The sequence below is a fragment of the Lynx rufus genome, unplaced genomic scaffold, assembly GCF_022079265.1.
Source record: "Lynx rufus isolate CCGP_SWC_20201006 ecotype Redwood Valley unplaced genomic scaffold, mLynRuf1.p SCAF_5, whole genome shotgun sequence".
Lineage (NCBI taxonomy): Eukaryota > Metazoa > Chordata > Mammalia > Carnivora > Felidae > Lynx > Lynx rufus.
This window is the reverse complement of record NW_025814867.1, coordinates 91,444,211-91,465,019: the sequence shown is the minus strand read 5'-3', so window position 1 is coordinate 91,465,019 and position 20,809 is coordinate 91,444,211. Positions and strand designations below refer to the sequence as shown.

Below are 20,809 nucleotides of genomic sequence, written 5' to 3'. Positions count from 1 at the left end.
CTTAATGCTCATCACCCATTTAACTTATCCCTCCACCCACCTGCCCTCCAGCAGCCCTCAGTTTGTTCTCTGTATTTAAGAGTCTCTTATGGTTTGCTTCCCTGTTGTTTATCTTATTTTTCCTTCCCTTCTCCTATGATCATCTGTTGAGTTTCTCAAATTCCATGTATAAGTGAAATCATATTATCTCTTTCTCTGACTTATTTCACATAGCATAATGCCCTCTAGTTTTATGCACATTGTTGCAAATGGCAAGATTTCATTCTTTTTCATCATTGAGTAGTATTCCATTGTGTGTGTGTATATCTATATATATATACACATTTTCCTTATCCATTCATCAGCAAGTTCTGAAATATGCTTCCATTCAGTTTGAAATATTTTTTAATTTCCCTTTTTACTTCTTCTTTGATCCTTTGGTTATTCAGACATGTGTTGTTTAGTTTCCAAATATTTGGGGATGATATATCTAGAGATCTTTCTGTTCTTAAATTTCAAACAATTTCATTGTGGTCAGAGAACATACTTTGTATGACTTCAGTCTTTTTCAATTTACTGACTTGTTTTATGCCACTGAACATGGTCTATCTTGGTAAATATTCTGTGTGTACAGGAGAAAAATGTGTATTCTGCTGTCATTCCATGTAGGGTTCTAAAAATGTCAACCAGATCAAGTTGTCTGATAGTGTCATTCAAGTCTACTATATTCTTGTTGCTTTTCTGCCTATTTATCCTGTAAGTTGTTTAGAAATGGGTATTGAAATCTCTATATTGTGGCTTTCTCTACTTTTCATCATAGTTCTATCAGTTTTTGATTCATGTATTTTATTGTGGCTAAATATATATATATAATTTATCATGTTAACCACTTTTTAAGTGTATAGTTCAGTGACATTAAATACATTCACATTGTTGTGCAACCATCACCAGGGTCCATCTCTAGAACTTCTTCATCTTTCCAAACTGAAATTCCGTACCATTTAAACACTACCTCCCCATTCTCCCACCCCCCACTCCTGGACACCACCATTCATTCTATTTCCCATCTCTATTCTAGGTACTTCATTTAATTAGAATCATACAACATTCATTCTTTTCTGTTTGGCTTATTTCACTTAGCATAATGCCTCAAAGTTCATCTATGTTGTCTCCATATAGTTTCAAGTTCTGTTATTAGGTGCATAAACATTTAGATTCTTATGTCCTTTTGATTAATTGACCCTTTTATTATTATGAAATTGCCTTCTTTACTTCTGGTAATAATCTAGTAATAGTGCTCTGACATCTACTTTGATATTTATATAGTCATTCTAGATTTCTTTCACTAGTGTTTGCACATTTTGTTTTTATTTTTTCATACTTAAAGTGTGTTTCTTGTAGTTAACATATAATCAAGTCATACTTGTTCATTTAATCTGACAATCTCTGCTTATTAATTGGGGGTATTCATACCATTTAAATTTATTATAATTATTGATATCGTTATGTTTGAGTCTATCATTTTATTATTTTTCATTTTCCCATTATTTTCTTTTATTTTTCCTCTTTTTCTGCTTTCTTTTTGATTAATCGACTATAATTGTTTCATCTCCTTTATAGGCTTATTAGCTATAACTCTTTTTTTTTTTTGTTCTTTAACTTTATTGGTAGCTTTAGGATTCAGAGTATACATCTTTACTTATCAATCCACTCACTTCACATATAGTATAAAAACTTTTCAATAGTATACATCTATTTCTCTCCTGGTTTTTAAACTATTGTTGCAAAGCATTATATTTTTACATATGTTACAAACACCATTAAACATTGCTATTACTTTTGTTTCAAATAATCAACTGCCTATTTTTGAAAATGAAGTTCAACTGAAACACAAGTATTTGTTTATATATTATCTAAGACTGCTTTAATCTACAGCTGCAGAGATGCATAATGATGATAAAGGCTATATGGTCTACAAAACTGGAAATATTTAATCTGTAGTATGTATTACAGAACATTTGATGACATTTTGGTTTTAAAAAAAATCAATTATGGGGTGCCTGGGTGGCTCAGTCGGTTGAGCATCCCACTTCTCACAGTTTGTGGGTTCGAACCCCGCATCAGGTTGTGTTGACAGCTCAGAGCCTGCAGCCTGTTTCAGATTCTGTGTCTCCCTCTCTCTCTGCCCCTCCCTCACTCATGCTCTGTCTCTCAAAAATAAATAAACATTAAAAAAATTTTTAAATCAATTATATTTTATAAAGATTTAAATGATGAGTTAAAAGTCATATATTTACCCATGTAGTTACCATTTCCAGTGCTTCTTAATTTCTTTATGTAGAGTTGGACTTCTTGTGGTACCATTTTTAAGAGAAATCATAAATCCTTTACAACTTGAAGGCTGTAACATTTCTGGTAGTGTGAGTATGCTGGTGACAAAGTGCTTTATCACTTGTATGTCTGAAAAAGTTATTTTGTCTTTGTTTTTAAAATAATTTTTCATAGTAAAGAATTCTACATTGACAGCTTTTTTTTTCAATTAAAGTTATCTTCTTACTTGCATTGTTCCTGCTGAGAAATATGTCATCTGTTTTTATATGTTTTTGTTTTCTGTTTTTAAGATTTTTACTTTATTACTGATTCGAGGAATCCCATTATAATATGCCTTGGCATAGGTTTTGTTTTTTTTTTCCCCATGTGCCTGTGCCTTCATTGGACTTGGGGGTAAATTTATAATTTGGAAAGTTTTGGCCATTATGTTTTCTATCTTTCTTTCCTATCTTCTTCAGAAACTCCCAATTATTCATTTAACAGGCCACATGAAGACTCACAGCTCGCTAATGTTCTTTTCAATTAAATTTTTTTTCTTTTTTGACTCATTTTGCATAGTATATACTACTATGCCTTCAACTATATTAATCTTATTCATCCATGTCTCATCTGCTATTAATGATCTGGTGCATTTTTCATATCACACATTGAAATTTTTACCTCTAGAAGTTTGATTTGGGTATATTTTATATCTTCCACATCTCCACTTAAAATTTGAACATATGGAATATAGTTATAATAATAACTCTTAATGTCCTTCTCTGCTAATTCTAACATCTGTGTAATCTCTAGAGTGGTTTAAGTGTCCTCCTCATTATGGGTCATGTTTTCCTGCCTCTATATATGCTTATTAATCTTTGAATGCAAGACATTGTAACTTTTACCTTGTTGAGTGCTAGTTATTTTGGTATTTTTAAAAATCTTGAGGCTTTTTCTGAGATGTGGTTAAATTACATAAAATTTTTTTGGTATTTTTGGCTCTTGCTTTTATGATTTGTTTGGCAGAATGCATCAGTATATACTATTTACTTTCTACTACTAAGACAAGACCTTCCTGAGTATTCTTACCGATGCCCTGTGGATTAAGTTTTTCTAGTCTGTTTGATGGGAACATGCACTATGGACCTGTGTTGAGTACCAGGCACTGTTCTCTTTAATCTTTTAAGATGACTGTTTCCTTGGCCTTGGGTAGTTTCCTTATATACATGTACTAATCAGAATTCTGAAATATACTCAAGGGAACATTCTCCAGATATCTGGGGTTCTCTTTGTATCTCCTTTTACTCGGGTACTCTGTCCTATGAAATCTAGCTACCTTGTTCTCCTCAGACTCTCAGTTTCATCTCCTCAGCATGGGATTCCAAAGAGCTCCTCCTTTGTTCCTCCTCCTTATGCTGTGACCTAGAAAGTCTCTCAGGGTAATAAGCTAGGGTCATCATATGGCTCACTCTGGTCCCTCTCAGTAATTACTAATTTTTATTGTTTGATGTCCATGGTCTTGGAAACTATTGTTTCATGTATTTCATCATGTATTTCATCTCTACCCGCCCCCACCCCCCCTCAGTTGTTTCAGGCAGGAAGTAAATCCAGTCCCTTTTACCCCATCTTCTCTCTCAGGAATTACTAACCTTCACTGTCTGATGCCCACTGACTTGAAAACCATTGTTTCACGTATTTTATCTCCGCCCCCCCCCCAGTTGTTTCGGGCAGTAAGTAAATTCTGTCCCTGTTCCTAAATCTTGGATAGAAGCAGAAGTCAGAACTTTTTTCTATTGTCTACCTCTATGTGGTAACCACAGAGGGCCTGAAATACAAGGGCAGGCTTGTCATCTTTTTTTTTCACAGGCCTACATTAGTTTGTGAATTCGTAAATTCAGATTAGTAGGCAGGAAAAGTAGGAGTCCTTACTTATGCCTCCTCAACTGAGCCTTGCTGTCGAATTCTGCTTTTACCAATGTTCTGTTCCAGTGGTAATCTATCAGATACATGCTCAGCTATAACATGTTAGTCCTCTAATTCCTATTTATAATGGTCTTTCTGGTTTTTTTTAGATTTTGTTTCTTTTTGTTTTCTTTTGCATAAGGCTCTTTAGTTTTAGGAGCTCTGGAAGAATGAAAGGGTGAATGATAGGACTACCTAACATTATTCTTAACCTCTAACATTAGTCACCCAGAACCTTCAGATTTTAGAAAGAGGGAGAAAGTGTGTGTATGTGGGGAGGAGGGGGTAGAGAGGAGGGAGAAACAGAACCCAGAGACAAACGATGGAAGCACAAGAAAACGGATGTGAAAAGTATGTAAGTGGTACCTTCATGAGTGGTTATTAGTTTGAGTGAGGGCAATAAGCATTCTGATTGGCTGAAATGTATAATCTCCCAACTTTCCTCATAAGATTAATGAAGTGTGGAAGTATGGGAGAAACATCAAGAAAAGAGAAAGTGAGCGTGATTGGCAGAAGTATAGGTCATTAAAATTAATGACAGGGTGGTGAATCACTCTAAAAGCAGAAAGGAAAATGATCTTCAAAAACATATAGGAGTATAAGGTCAAGAACTCAGAAGGGAGAAGCAAATAACACCTGATATGTAGTACTGTGGTTACAGAAAGTAAAAGATATGGACATTTCTATTGGGAGAAAGGTGTTAGCAGTATTACAGTAATAAAATCATAAGAGGCAAACAGCCAACTGTTTTATAATATTGGCTCCTGGAGTTTCATTAATAGCAGATGTCAGTTTCCACATGTATGTGTTATGTGTTTGGGTATATATGTTAACAACGAATATTTACTGACTGGAAGCTATATATACTCTTTGTGGAAGCTTCAACATAGTTTTATGCACTATTACAAAAAAAAAGCAATGACCATGTTTTGCTGATACACTATGCAAGATGACTGAATTGAAGCAGTCTCCTTCCTTATTGACTACACGATGGCACATGTAATTATAAGACTCCTTAACTCTATGGTAAAGCCACTGTATTACCTTTTACCAATGATAAACGCACAAACACATATAATACACTACTTTGTTGGTGAATACCATGCACTGGCAAAAAGTAACACTGATTATCAAGGCACAGAAGCCTGCATACCGGATGTCTTTGGAGATAGTCATCCACTTGTTGCTTCAGTTTAACTCTGCGTTCATCAGTGAGGTCTTGAAGTCCTTGCCAAGGAGCAAACAGTTTCTTTTTCTTATGACACTTTGCTAGGAATTTAAGAGTCTGGGGCAAAAAAAGAGTTGTAATTGTTCATTCCTAACTAATAGAACTATTTTCTTTTACAACATACGGCAGCAAACATATTACAAGTTATTAACTCTGAGTGTGTATGAGGAGAGGGATGGGATTGTGATGGGAGTGAGGGAGGACAATGATTTTTTAATGATATTTTCTTGGAGTGTTTTAATCTTTTACAAGGATATATTCATGTATTATTTGTATACAAAGCAACAAAGAGGAAAAAATAGGAAATGAGTTCTCATCTCAATTCTAGTCCCTTATAAACTGTATGATTTGAGACATAGTATAGTAAGCAATCAGGAGGAAAAAACTGGAAGTAAGCTCTTGTCTCAATACTTGTCCCTTATAAACTGTGTATGATTTTGGGCAAGTCACTTGATCTCTACAGAAAGGGATCTAGGTCTATAGAAAAGACACCCCAATTCTACTTAGACTACAAGAATGTGAGGATCAAAGGGATAGTATGTACGAAAAAGCTTGGTAAATGAGGAAATACTATAAAATTATAAAGTATGGGGCTACTGACAAAAGTACTTTCTTAATTTTCTTTCTCATGTCCTTCAGAAAGAATTCCTGGTAAAACAAGAAGTCTTAAAACAGGAAAGATTTGGAAACAAATTTGAAATTATTCTGGCCAATTTTTTTCACTCTTCTCCCCTCCTTGTGTTTTTTATTTCATCAAAGTTACATATTCACATTGCCTTAAGGAAAAGGTTGGCAAATTATGGCCCACAGACCAAAGCCAGCCTGCTGTGTCTTTCTGTATGGCTTAAAAGTTAAAAATGGTTTGTATTTTTATATGTTTAAAAAGAATATACTGACTTGTGAAAATTATATGAAATTCAAAATTCATTGTCTACAAATAACATATTACTGATGTTTCATGCTTGCTTATGTATTGTTTTTAGCTTCCTCTGTACTATAACTATAGAGCTGAACAGTTGCAAGACTACATGGCTCACAAAGTATAAAATATTTTACTATTCAGTGCTTTCCAGAAAAAAAAATCATTGATATAATTCTGTTTAATGTGGCAGTTTTATAAGAATTACTATAAAAAAAAACAACTACAGCTCTCTGCCCCCGCCCTCAAGACAACTTTAACTCTTCCAGCTTCTTCTTTTGATGTTTATCTTCATCTACTTTTCTGCAATTTTTCAAGTATGGGTATTATCTATCGGCCTTCTTCTATAGCAGATAAGGATTTAGCTTAGCTCTCTTTCATTGCTTGCCCTCCCACATATTTTCCACATCCCCAAACATCCAATATTATTGTAAATTTAGTTAAATCAATGTGCAGTGCTTACATAATTATAACTACAAAAAGGTCATTCAATTTTGAACCATATAGTATATGATTACTTTTCCTTTCTTGCACATTTTTTATTTTCTGTAGAATAAATAAGTGTGTTGTTTTCCAATGACTACTTTTCTATGTACTTATCCCTGATCATGCATCTAAACTCTGTCCTAATGCTTACTTAATACATTAAAACACATCAGGCATTCTATCAAATTTGTTTTCTGGGATATACATTTTCTGGAGCTTTCTGACCTGCTCAAAACTGGACTGACTGTTCTCTATGCCTGATGCATGTCATCCTAAGATCTCCATTCACCATCATCTTAGCAACTCCTTTTCATCTTTCCTTTGCACGTTACTATATTCCACATTGTCTTTTTTCTTGTTTTAGAAACTTTGTGATACGTGAAAATTCTTTAGTTTACCCTTATCTTTAACTGATGGTGCAGATGATATAGAATTCTAGTAGGAAATCCTTTTCCCTCCAAAATGTAACAGCCTTACTCCAATATATTTTAGCTTCCAATGTTGCTACTGAGAAGTATGTGTGTCCCCAGTGTAGTTCACAGTAATGTAAAATAAATGTGGGTGTATTTCTGTCCTTGTTTTAGACATTTAGTTAGCCCTTTTAATCTAAAACTAATGACACTGAGTTCTGGGAAATATTGAATTATTTGATTTCCTCTCTTCAGGTTTTTTTCTGTTCTTTGTTTCAAATGTTTGAATATTTGACTTTCTGGACTGGTTTTCTTTTCTTTTTGCCCTGCTCTCTGGATTTCCTAATTTTTTCCCTCTAGTCCTTTTATTATGTCTTTCATTTTTTCTTCTGCCAATTTTTCTCCTATTTGTTCCCCTTTATATAGCATCCTGGTTTTGTTTCATGCATTATCTTCTCTTAGCTCTGAGGAATTACCAGATTTTTAAAAAGTCTTCTTATCCCTGCAATGTCTCTATTTCCACCAAGTAGTTTTATTGTTTGTTTTGGCTTCAGCTTTCCTCAGACATTCAGTGACACTTTGAGCTGATATTTAAGAGTGAAAACTAAGAAGTTGTTAGAAATTCTGGGCTGGTGGGTAGGCCTTATCTACTGTGTATTTTAATATAAAACTACTGAACTGGGCTGTTTGTTTGTGGAGTACCCCATCGTGAGCATACTTGTAACTCTTCTCAGATTTCCCAAAGAAAATATTCTCAATCTACTATTTGCAAGAGATAAGCCTGGCTGATGGCACACAGGGTCCTGAGGGCGTGGTGAACAGAGCTGAAAGTATTCTCACTCACTATATAAAATTTCCCTAATATCCCTGTTTTTAGTATGTTACTGGAGCCTTCAACTGTGCTTGCATCCTCCTGTTAAGAGACCCTCTCCCTTATATTGTTCCCTTTACTTGATTCTTCTTCCTTGCTTCTCCTTCTCTCTCTCTTCTACCTCCTGCTATTAGCTGGGAACATCAGAGTAAAGGTACCAGAACAGAGGAATTTCTGTCCCTAGATCAAAAAAGCCTGCCTTAACCTTTTTTTCCTTCATTCTTTGCCACTTGAGGACTCTCTGAAATTGTTATTTATCTTCCAGTTTTTATTTATTTTCTCAACTGCTAAGGGTTTCTCTAAGTGTTTTTGTGGTCAGTCTGTGATGGATTTGTATAATAGTGCAAAGTACTTTTCTGCTATAATTAAGTAGCAAGCACTGCTATCATTCTGGCTCTAGAGACCAGACACCATCAACCATCACCTTCCTTCTAAGTTTCTTAAGAGATGAGAAAGCAAGAGAAGAAAATCAGGGAGCTGTTAAAAGGGAAAATGCAGCTAACTCTTCAAACTTTATTTCAACACTATACCACTACAAAGAACTTCCACTTATTATCTGGGTTAAAAATGTGTAATTTGAAATTAGCAAGTTTACATAGGGTTTTTTTTAATTTCTAATTACATGAGAAACAATGCCTCTCCTTTTGCAAAAAATAAGGAAGGGAGAAAGGCAAAACATAGTTCTGGCCTTTTCCTGCCAAAAACACTAAAAAGCAGTTCCTCCCAAAGGACAAGTTCAAGGAAATGATATTCCTACTACTTTCAGTGAAACTAATTAATTATTCCCTTTTTTTCTTACTAAGATCAATAGTAGTGCTAATAAAAATATAATGGAAGTCACATATGTAATTTTAAATTTTCTAGTAGCCATATAAAAAAGTAAAAAGAAACAGTCAAAATTAATATTTTGCAAATACTGAGCTATATAAATGTATTATATATAACTCAATATATGTAAAAGATATTGGCACTTCAACATGTATTCAATATAAAAATTATTAATGAAGTATTTTACACTCTCATACTAAGTCTTCAAAATGTGGTATTTTACACTTACAGCACATTCCAATTTTGACTAGCTGCATGTCAAGTACTCAGTAGTCACATGTAGTTAGTGGGTACTGTATTGGACATAGTCTATACACAGGTCTTTAGTATGTCTTAAAAAAGGATGCTTTGAAATGTAGTAAAATGTGTTGTTTACTGACCACTGATTGCCTTATCCTAATTTTCTCTATTACTTTCATTTCCCTCTCTGTACTTCATAATTTGTTTCTCTTTTCCCTCTTTGAAAGGAATTCTCTTCCTACCTTTTCTATTTTTGGCTAGCTTTGCTTTGACTTCACCATTATTTCTAGTAGTGAGCTGCAAAGAATAAAACATGACCTTGACCAATCCCTTTTTGTCTTACAATGGAGACCTGTATTCCTTCTTTTGGGTGGGGGAGACATGAGGCAGATATGACTAATCTTTTTCCTTTTATGCCAAAAAAAAATTGTGAAAGCCAAAATGACTTTGCCTTCATAGCTGTCAGATATCCTCCTCTATAATGACCTCTGTGCTTCTTTCTTTAAGGAATGGTGGACAAACTGGGGTATCTCATTTTAGAGTACAGGATCCTTTTATAAAATATTGGGCTTATCTAAATTGTCAAAGTAGTAATTCAATTTCATAAGGTCTAGTTGATTCTCTGACAGAAAAGAATTTAAAAAGGAGGAAGCCATGAGATAAAAAGTACTAGAAAGCACCCAAGGGTTCCTCCCCTAAAAGAAGTATCTCCAACATGGATATCCATAGGTTCTTAGATGGCCTTATGTAGCAGAGGGTAAAAAGCAGGTGTGAGTGTTGTTTGGTGATGGTACAGGATTGTTTGTTGCAGACAGAGCCTGACATCACCCAAAAAGTCTGAGGAAGAAGGGGGCAACAGAAATCTACCTACTTCTCTTTCCTTACTTACTTACTTACTTTTTCCTATTTTTTTAGTACTTACTCTTTCCTATTTTTTAAAAGAGTGGTTTTTAATTATCTTTGTAAGAAGTTAATCATGGAGAATTAACAAAGAGACTATTCAAAATTTATCACTGTAAAAAACTGAAATTAACCTAAAATTCAACAATAAAGTATCATAAAGATAACTGCTATAGACACGAAATTCTATAGACCTGAAAGTTAACAGGTATAAGCAAATAACAGATGTTAGGAAAATTGGTCACTGAATGAAATAAATAGCCTGTTTGCTATACTTTTCCAAGGCAATAAAATATTACTATGCTCCAGATAAATCTCAGGAAAATTATCATTTAAGAACACCATTCTATAATTCAAGAATTACAGTGATCCAATTATATCTAATATATTATCTGTACATTAAAAAAAATAAAATATGATGTGCTGAACTGGTATAGGCTTTGCACTTTACAAAATACTTTCCCAAAAATCAGGTCATCTGACTCACATAACAATTAAGTGAAAAAGGTACGGTAAACATCCATTCATATACCAAGCATATGCTGAAGGCTGACAACAATAAATAAGAGTTCCTTACCCTTCAGGAAGTCACAGGCCAAGAAAGAAAAAAAAAACGAGCAAATAACACTGCAGTATGATAAATGATGTTCAAGGTTCAATGGAAGTACTAAGGACTGGGTGTCTAAATCAGTTTGTCCAGTGGTAAAGAGGTTCTTATTTTACAGAGGAAGAAACTAAGACTCAGAAAAGCTCCGTGACTAGACTTTACAGCAGGTATATCCAAGGTCAGGTTTGAATCCATGTTTTTGCCTCCTAATCCAGTAATCTTTTTACTACATTAGACTCACTGCTCTCTGAAGTGTGACAGCTGCTTTATACTCCGTGAGAGATGGCCTCTGTTGGCGAAAAATTTTCCTTTCCCTGTACCCTCTCCAGTGTTTCTGGATAATCAATGCTGATTTCTCTTCTATTTCCCGATTATGTTTTTCCACCTGACCTAGAAAGATGACACACACTATTACAACATACTCAACTACTATGCTTTCTCAAGTTCTGGAATCAGGACAATGATAGTAACAACAATCTTATGGTCTTTTTATTTGTTTCTTTAAATATTGTTCATTAATTTCCCCAATTTTATTATTTTACAGTAGTTCTAACATAGTAGGAAAAAAATCTCCAAAAGCTTTATCAGATTATGTCGCTTCTTTTAGAGAAAAGATTCATATAATTTTTTTTGTGGCAAAGTAATGAGAAAAGGGTTAATATTAATAATCCAATAGTAAGAATATTTAGAAAAAAGAATCCCAAGTACATAGTAGGAATTCAATCCATACCATGAGAGGGAAAAGGCAAAATGTGTGTATGTATTAACTACTCTGTGTACTTCTAAATTTCTCTTATCTACAGATGACTTTTTTTTTTCTTTCTCAGACTCGTTGTACGTGAGAAAGAGAAAGAACTCTAGGGCGTCTCACAGATGGGAAATTGAGTGGATTGTTGGTGCCATTATCTGAGAAGGGGAATACAGGGAGAGGAAATTGGTGGGGGAAGTGGGCAGATAATGACTAGTTTTAGGATGCCTGTGGATATCTAAGTAAAGCTATCCAATAGAGAACTGGCTACAGAGCTGTGCAGTCCAATATAGTTGACACTAACCACAAATAGCTACTTTAAATAAAGTGAAATTAAAGATTCATGTGCTTGCATGCACTAACCATATTTCAAGTACTCAATGGTCATGTCTAACCAGTGGGAACCATATTAAACAGTGCAAATAAAGAACATTTCATTTTGTAAAAAGGTTTATTAGGAAGTGCTGGTTTAGAGCTTGGGAGGGTGAAGATGCAAACAAGATTTGAATGTTCATTCAGTTGGTAGTTGAAGCTATAGTTACGGATAAGATACGGCAGAAAGAGCAACATGAGAGTGAGGAGTAAAGATGGAACACTATGAAACATTTATATTTACGGGAAAAAATGAGATAAGAGGGTAGTGGAGAACACTGGGAGTGAGTGGTAGGAGGGGAAGGGGAAGAACAAAAACAATCTTAAAACCATTCCAATTCCCAGACTGTAATATTAATCTCAGTTTAGTGTATCAAAGGTGGTAAGATGTCACAAGGTTTATACTGGTGTATGAGTAAAGTTCAGATGCCAGAATGTAGCAATATTCAAACTCCTTACTTAGGGTCAAGGGGATTCTTTCTCTATGTCTCTGAAAGCTATCTTTAAAGCTATCACATATTTTTATGTTTCACTAATTTATCCAAAAGATACGAAAACTAGTTGAGAGACTGCTCATCATCAATAATAGGCCTTAATCAGAAAAAATAGTAACTTTTTTTTTTGACTCGAGATTTAACAAGGTTTACCTGGAAAAGGGAGAAACAGGGAAACAGTCCAAATTAAAAGAAAAAAAAAAAAATCAGGTAGCGAGAAATCTGGCTCATTAAAAGATGCTTTAAATATTTTACACTTAGAAAATTGACATTGCCACGCACCTGGATGAACTATTTCAAGCATACTCAGCCGTAATTCTCGGGACAGTCTCATGGCTCTCTGTCTTTGAATGTGCAACTGTAATCTGCGATCCTCTTCTTCCTTCTGCCTTTTTAGCTTTAGTAAGATCTTGCTTCGTTTAGATCTGTGACAGAAACAGTAAGTACCTTATACGTAATTTTTTCATAAATGATGCACCCATTTAAGAAGTATATGAAAAAATGTTTAACCTCACTAGTAATTATATATATGCAGCCTTGTTACAACTGTAACAAGTTGAAAACAATAGGGAACTGGATAAATTACTGGCTCATTCACTGAACAGGATTCTATGAATAAAAACATAAAAAATTCAAAATTTTCCAAATTCAGCAACTTGGGAAAAGACCCAAATCTAATGTCAAGTAAAAATAAAATCAGGATATAGAAAACATTCCAAATTGTGTTAAAAATACATATTACATATATTAAAAAAAATTTCAATAGCAATTTTAACTGCATGAAATGATTATGAATGATTTTTATTTTCTTCATGTTTACCTATTTCTCAATTATTGACTAATAACATTTATTATTAGAACCAATTATGAAATTTTCATGTGGCCACAAATACTTAATTAGTATTTGTATATTATCTGCTTTTATTCACCAAAATTTGTCCTTAGCCATTTCTGTCCAGTTTGCTTCCTATATCACTATGCAAGGAGATCACAAGTATTAATCTATAATAAATATACTCAAAATGCTTCCAGATACCCACAGAAAGAGAAATCTAAAAAGGATTAAGAAGAGAAGAATACATTATTTATTTTACTTCTATAGACTTAATTTGCTTGTGCCTCACTCAAAAGCATTTGTTCTTAGATTCTTTTTCCAGAAATGAGGTACCTTGGCTATAGCTTTGTAGACAGGCAGACTTCAAAATGGTATAGTTATTGAGAGTTATAATGGTTTTTAATTCAGTTGCTTTTGGAAAAGGAAAAACAAGCATAAAGCAATTTAAAAATCTCTTAAAACAGAAGAGGAAAACTCACAAAATTATTCTGATAAAATTTTTTGTGTGTGATTTTTGCTTATTTTCTTTGTATTCCCTAACTGCTACCAATTACAACTTAAGGGTTTTTTCTAGTTGTACACTTTGTCAAGAGTCAAAGGTCTGTTTCAAAATGTCTTTCTTATTACCCTATTAAGAAAGGTAGAGAAGACCTCAAGTTCATGTGTGCCAAAAGGAGAAGGGGTTCTAGAGAGGATGCAGGGTTAGCTAAATAGTTTCTAAGTGTCTTTTCCTCTTTCCAAAATTTGGAAATGAAGTAAGGGGTCTTTACGTTCTCAAACAATGCTGATGTAAACTTGCCTCTCCTATAGAACTCTCCCTGCAAAATTGTGCGTTGTATACAGCATATAAGTAAGGACATTTTGCCCTTTACCTACTTATGGAGGATAAAAGAGAACAACTGTCCCTAAACAAAATCTCCTTTTAAACTAATTGTTTATAGATTATCATGTTTAACATTGCATTATCATTATTTTAAATTTACTATTAGTATGAGAAACCTAGTAATCATTAAAACTGAATTGCTAGGACATTTAATCTGTCAGAAAACTGTGTCTGGGTAAAAGCTTAAGCATACAGGCTATAAAATATGGGAAAAATGAAAAGATTATGGTGTGTGCAGTAGAAGTAAAACACAGAAATATAGTAGAAAAGTGAGGTTCAGTGATTGAAATGACAAATGATAAATATGTGTTTCTGGATTCACATGCTTTATTCATGTTCAAAAACATTTATTAGGAATTAATGTGATTTTGAATTTGAATGTTTTCCTCCCACTTAGGAACATTCTAGTTAGTTACTAGTAGCTACTTACTCTGTAGTTCTAGTTAGGAGTTCCTTTAATCACTAAAAAATTTGAGTACTCATTTAACTGGTTTCTTTGTAAGAAAGAATAGGCATTTGGCCATCTGGCAACTGTACTGCACTTCTATAAATGAAATGACTGATCAGATATATTTGCAAGATAATTTATATAAGTACATTCCATGATCTACATTTAATCAACATGAATCTTTACCATCAAAGAGTGACCAAACGATCTACTGCCAAAATATCAGGAATTCTCTAGGAATTCCTCTTTTGCAGAATAGTAAGTATGAACTAGGGGAACACCATATGAGTTCATGGCCAAAATAGTTGATGGGCTCTGTTCATTAACTCAACAAATATTTATAAAGAGTGATTGCTGTCTGCTTGATACTGCAACTCAGGCGAACAGAGAATAGATAATATTTCTGCCCTTCAGAAGCTCAATTTCAAGAAGTTGAAAGGTAGCAGAATATGCTACTTTGGCATAAAGATTAATTGTGAGCAGGCAAATGAGAGAGAGGCAAATGAGAATCTGCCAGTGCAGAAAGAGTCTTCCCAGAGCATACTTTATCAAACTAAAAGCAGAAGCCTCTCAGAAATGAAGACTGCTATAAATCCCCCCTCCCAAAGAAGTTTTATGGCCATGAAGAAGATGGAAAGTTGGTGCCAAGATGGATCTAGACAAATAACCCACATATGATATTAGTTTTCCAAATATATTTACCTTCCCATAATTTCCTGATGTTGGAAGCCTAAAACCCCTTTTGTTTTTACCTGTCACCTCTCTATGAATTTATCATTCTTTGTTAAGATGCTACCCAAGCCCAAACCACTCATTGGAGTTACTCATTATGTGAGGTTTCTTCTGCAGGATGTGTACTGCACACATTAATAAACTGTTTTTCTCTTGTTAATCTGTTTTGTTTTCCTTTTTTGTCAGTCTAATTTTCAGAGCCCCAGGGAATGAACCTAAGATAGGTAGAGGAAACATTTTTTTCTTCCCCTACAAAGTGAAACAAGTATAATTAAGACACCAAAATATTGGGGCCTGGGTGGCTCAGCTGGTTAAGCGTCCAACTTCAGCTCACGTCATGATCTCCCTGTCCGTGAGTTCGAGCCCCGCGTCAGGCTCTGTTCTGACAGCTCAGAGCATGGAGCCTGCTTCAGATTCTGTGTCTCCCTCTCTCTCTGCCCTTCCCCCGCTCACACTCTGTCTCTCTCACTCTCAAAAATGAATAAATGTTAAAAAAAAATTAAAAAAAAAAAAACAAAGACACCAAAATGTCAGCACTATGATAAAGGTAGGTAGGTTGTGTGGTTTCCCAAAGATAACTGGTGCAGCTATTAGCTGCTTCAGAAAACCTTGCTGAGGAAAAGAGCACTTAACATTAAATAAAGTTTCTGACCATAAAAAATGATTCAGTAAAAAAGAAACCCCCAAGTGGTGAGAGGATGGGCAAAATGGGTAAAGGGGAGTGGGAAGTACAGGCTTCTAGTTATGGAATAAGTAACTAAGAGGGATGAAAGGTACAGACAGCATAGGGAATACAGTTAATGGTATTGTAATAGCCTGTGTGGTAACAGATGGTAGCTACACTTGTGGTGAGCACAGCCTAAGTATAGAGTGATTTTATCACTACACTGTATACCTGAAACTAATAATCACACTTCAGTTTAAAAAAAAAAAAAAGACAGTTCAAAAGGCATCTAACACAACATAAAAAAGAAAAAAAGAAAAGAAACCCCTAAGAAGGCACATCAATAAGGGTATGACTACACAAGAGTGCCTCTTGCTGGAATTTAAAAAGCTCTGATGAATCTGGGTCCATAATTATGAGTGGTGGGCAGTTCCTTCCTCCCCAAAAAAACATGGGAGGCAAAAATTACCCTGAGATAATGACCTGACCACAAAGAGACAGAAATAACCTTTGCAGAAAGCTCAGTCATAAAGGAAGCAAGAAAAATTTGCATAAATTATTTCAACTAGTAAAAGAGGAAAAGTACTAAAGCCTGAACAAACTTGAAATTTAAAAATTAAATAAAACCCAAAGGTTAAAACTATACTTCAATCTGTTCTAAGACTTCAAACTCAAAATACTGGAAAAAAACAAACTGTTTATAACATGAGATTTAAATAATTTTGGCTTCACAGCTAATTTCTTTTAACGGAAATAGTTATAACTGGACTGGTTTTGTTATATAAAGCAATGCAGTTTCTATTTTAAAATAGTGTAACATTAATTAGAATCCAGGGGTGCCTGGGTGGCTCAGTTGGTAAAGCGTCCAGCTTCAGCTCAGGTCATGATCTTGCAGTTCGTGGGTTCTAGCCCTGCATCCGGCTCTGTGCTGACAGCTCAGAGCCTGGAACCTGCTTCAGATTCTGTGTCTCTCCCTCTCTCTGCCCCTCCCCTCCTCATGCTCTGTTGCTCTCTCTCTCTCTCTCAAGAGTAAATAAACATTAAAAAAAAAAAAAGAATCTATAACTATACTTTTAAGTGAACAGAATCGGCAATCCTGGGGTACTTTTAAATATAGATTTTTATATTACAAGAAAAAGTAGATGGGCAAATTTGACAACTATTGTGAGACTAAACATTAAAGGTCTGAATCCATGTTATGGGGGTACCTTTAAATGTAAGAGGGCAGAGAGCTGAGAATGATAGCAAGTAGAATTCATAAGTAATAAATACTCTGAGTTCACCACAGAAGGCAAGGCTATGCCAAGAACATCTCAGATTCTTGAAGAGAATAATATACACTGTGACTCTCAAAATATTCATCATTACCCATATTTATTTGACCAAAGAAATATTTTTAAAAATGTTTTTAAAGAAATTCATTGTAGGATACATAGTAAACCATGAGCAATGCTGGAATGGATTATAATTGCCTCTCACAAGTACTATTCATTTAATATATCTGTTTGTCTAACTAGATTTGTAAATCTTCAATGGCAAAAAATGTGCCATATGTAGTTCCCCGCTATCATTTTTTTAAGTTCCAGGTAATATGCTAAAAAAAACCAAACACCCTTTATATTATTTTAATCTTGGGAGGTACACAATTATCGCCATTATATAGATGGAGAATTTGAGGATGAAAGAGGTTGGGCAACTTGTCCAGGGTCTTTTAGCCCATAAATTGCTGAGGTGGAATACAAAATCAAGTCTGTTTAACTCTTCCAATACCTAGCATGGCCTCTGGCATATATTAGGCAATTGAAACATGTTTAAAAAATTCATGTTAAAAAAAAACTCATGCCCAATATTAATAATCTATCTTTAACTCTTCTCTAAAGGAAATTTTCATCAATGATTTAAATCTAAATTTTAGCTCACTATTTAAAAAAAAATTTGTAACTGAGAAATGCAGCTGTAGTTATTAAAAGACTAGTTTTAGTTCTCTTAAAAAACTGACTTCTGGAATATGCAAGTTTCACTTTAGTAAATGAAAATTTAGCTTTAAGTCTAAGGCTACATGAAAATCACCTTTGAGATAGCTCTATTTCATCACAAATGACTAGGAGCTAAGTCATTCACGTGTGTGTGTGTGTGTGTGTGTGTGTGTGTGTGTGTGTGTTATTCTTTCCATTGGCTCTAAGAATCTGGATGGGTCAGTCATAAATAATATGCTGTCAGTATTTTCACTTTTGGTCCACTTGAAACAAGGATGAATGACAAACTGTGTCATATCTAAATGACAATACCTATCTGTGCCATATTTACTGATAAAACTCAAGTGAACATACTAAAACCATTATGAACTCATACATGTTTTTACCATAATTACATATGAACAATTAAGGCACTTTTTACTTCAAGGGTTAAATAAAATAATTGACTATCACTGCCTCTCTCTGTAGGCTTGGCCCACAAAAAATGTCTTATCAAGTGAGTAAGACTATATATTTAGTCCATCAGATTTTTGTCTTTCATTATGTCCTTTGCTTTGAAAGTACATCTAGTTACTGGAGTGCTGGTACTCAGAAATGTGTTTTCAGAACAAGAATGAAAGCAATAGTAAAAGAAACAGCTGGAGGAGCAAGTTGGTGGAGCAGGAGTACCCTGAGATCATCTCCTTCCCCAGAAAATAAGGCTACAACTAAATACAGAGCAACTCTCTCTGAGAACAACCTAAAGATTAGCTATTCCACAGCTAAAGATATAAAGACAAAGCACATGGAGAAAAGTAGGAGAGACAGAGATGAGATCTGGTGCAGTGACCCACAGGGGGAGAGATGCCACAGGTATAGAGGTCTTCCCTATGCAGCAAGGGTTTCAAACCCGACATCAGGCTATCTTGCCCTGGAGATGTTCATCCAGAGAAGTGCCCATAAATTTCTGGCTTTGAAAATCAGTGGAGCATAATTCTGGGACAGCAGAGAGGCTATAGGAAACAAAGACTGTATTCTTAAAGGTCTCATGCACAAACTTACTTCTCTGAGACCCAGCACAGAGGCAGCAGTTTGAAAAGTGCCTCAGCTATATGTAAAGGAAAGCTGAGTGATTTCCCGACTGATTTTAGGGTATGTGCTGGAGGACCAGGGATCTGTAAGAACTTTCTCTGGGAATGGAAGTACTGGTGGGTTCCATTTCTGATACTCTCCCATCTACTCTGTTAGCATCACATACCACTCCCCAGCGTTGCCCTGTGGACTCACCACACCAACTGGCAGGTGGCATTGGCTGCGACTAGCACCTCATAAAAGCATGTTCTGCCTCACTGTATCCAGTGGAAAGCAATGGCCTGGACTGGAGCCCACCCAAGCTGGCTGGTAGGGGGAGCTGTAGACAGCCCGACCCACCAGTGTGCCCACAACAGTTGCAGCCCAATCAAAAGGAAAGTGCATGAAGTCAACACAGGGGACACCCCTGTTGCACTTAGTTTTGGTGACCTGGAGAGGACTGTGCTTCTGGCCCCTCCAGGACACCTTCTACATAAGGCTACTCTTTGAAGACCAACAATTGATCTACCTAATACATAGAAACAAACACAGAAAGTCAGGCAAAATGAGGAGACAGAGGAATATGGTACAAATGAAAAAACAAGACAAAACTTCAGAAGAAGAACTACACAAAAAGTGTGATCTACCATATAAAGAGTTCAAAGTAATTATCATAAAGATGCTCATCAAACTTGGGAGAAGAATGGATGAACACAGTGAGAATTTCAACAAAGAGACAGAAAATATAAAAAAGAACCAATCAGAGCTAAAGAATGAAATAAATGAAACGAAAAATAAGTTAGAAGGAAATCAACAGCAGATTAGATAATGCAGAAAAACCAAAGAGCAATCTGGAAGACCATGTAGTAGAAACCAGCAAAAAGACTGAAGAACTTGAAAAAATTAGAATAGTTTAAAAGACTTCTGGGACAACATCAAATGTACTAACCTTTGCATATTAGGGGTCTTGGAAGAAGAGTAAGAGAAAGGGGTACAAACCTTATTTGAAGAAATAGTAGCTGAAAACTCCCTAACCTGGGGAAGGAAACATACATCCATGTTCAAGAAGCACAGAAACTCCCAACAAGATTAACCCAAAAAAGTTAATACCAAGAAACACAATAATTAACATGTCAAAAATTTAGGAGAGAATCTTAAAATCATCAAGAGATAAGAAACTAGTTATGTAATAAGGGAATGTCCACAAGGCTGATATTTAGCAGCAACTTTGCAGGCCAGAGGGGAGTTGAATGATATATTCAAAGTTCTGAAAGGAAAAACCTACAACCAAGAGTACCCAGCAATATTATCATTCAAAATAGAAGGAGATATAGAGTTCCCCAGACAAACACAAGTTAAAGGAGCTCATCACCACAAAAACCAGCCTTAAGAGAAATATTAAAAGGGACTTCTTTAAGCAGTTAAAGGCCATAACTAGAAAAAAATTTATGAATAGAAAAAAATCTCACTAGTAAAAGCAAACATATAGTAAAGACAGTATATGAACCACTTATAAAGCTAGTATGAAAGCTAAAAGACAAAAGTAATAGTCAAGTGTATCTACAATAATTAGTTAAGAGACACTAAAATAAAGAGTAAAATATGATGTCAAAAACATGGTGGTGGGAGAGTGTTTTAGAATGTGTTCAAACTTAAGTGATCATTAACTTAATATAGACTGCCATAATTGAGCATTATATATGAACCTCATGGTAACCACAAACCCAAAATCTGTAACAGCTACACAAAAAATAAAAAGACAGCCAAGCATACCACTAAAAGTCATCAAATCACAGAAAAGAAAACAAGAGAAGAAAAAAACAACCACAAAAGCAATGAACAAAATGGCAGTAAGTACACACCTGTT

The 20,809-nt window shown here is 34.8% G+C and overlaps 1 protein-coding gene across 1 annotated transcript in view; it reads right to left on the bottom strand.

Moving 5' to 3' along the window:
• The window catches only part of IQCB1 (IQ motif containing B1), a 63,593-nt gene that overhangs the window by 6,481 nt on the left and 36,303 nt on the right, over positions 1-20,809 (bottom strand). The window contains exons 11-13 of the mRNA XM_047099910.1: positions 12,637-12,779; positions 10,982-11,130; positions 5,405-5,536 (exon numbers count right to left, since the gene is read on the bottom strand). Coding sequence (XP_046955866.1) covers positions 5,405-5,536; positions 10,982-11,130; positions 12,637-12,779 — 424 coding nt within the window. The remainder of the gene's footprint in view (positions 1-5,404; positions 5,537-10,981; positions 11,131-12,636; positions 12,780-20,809) is intronic.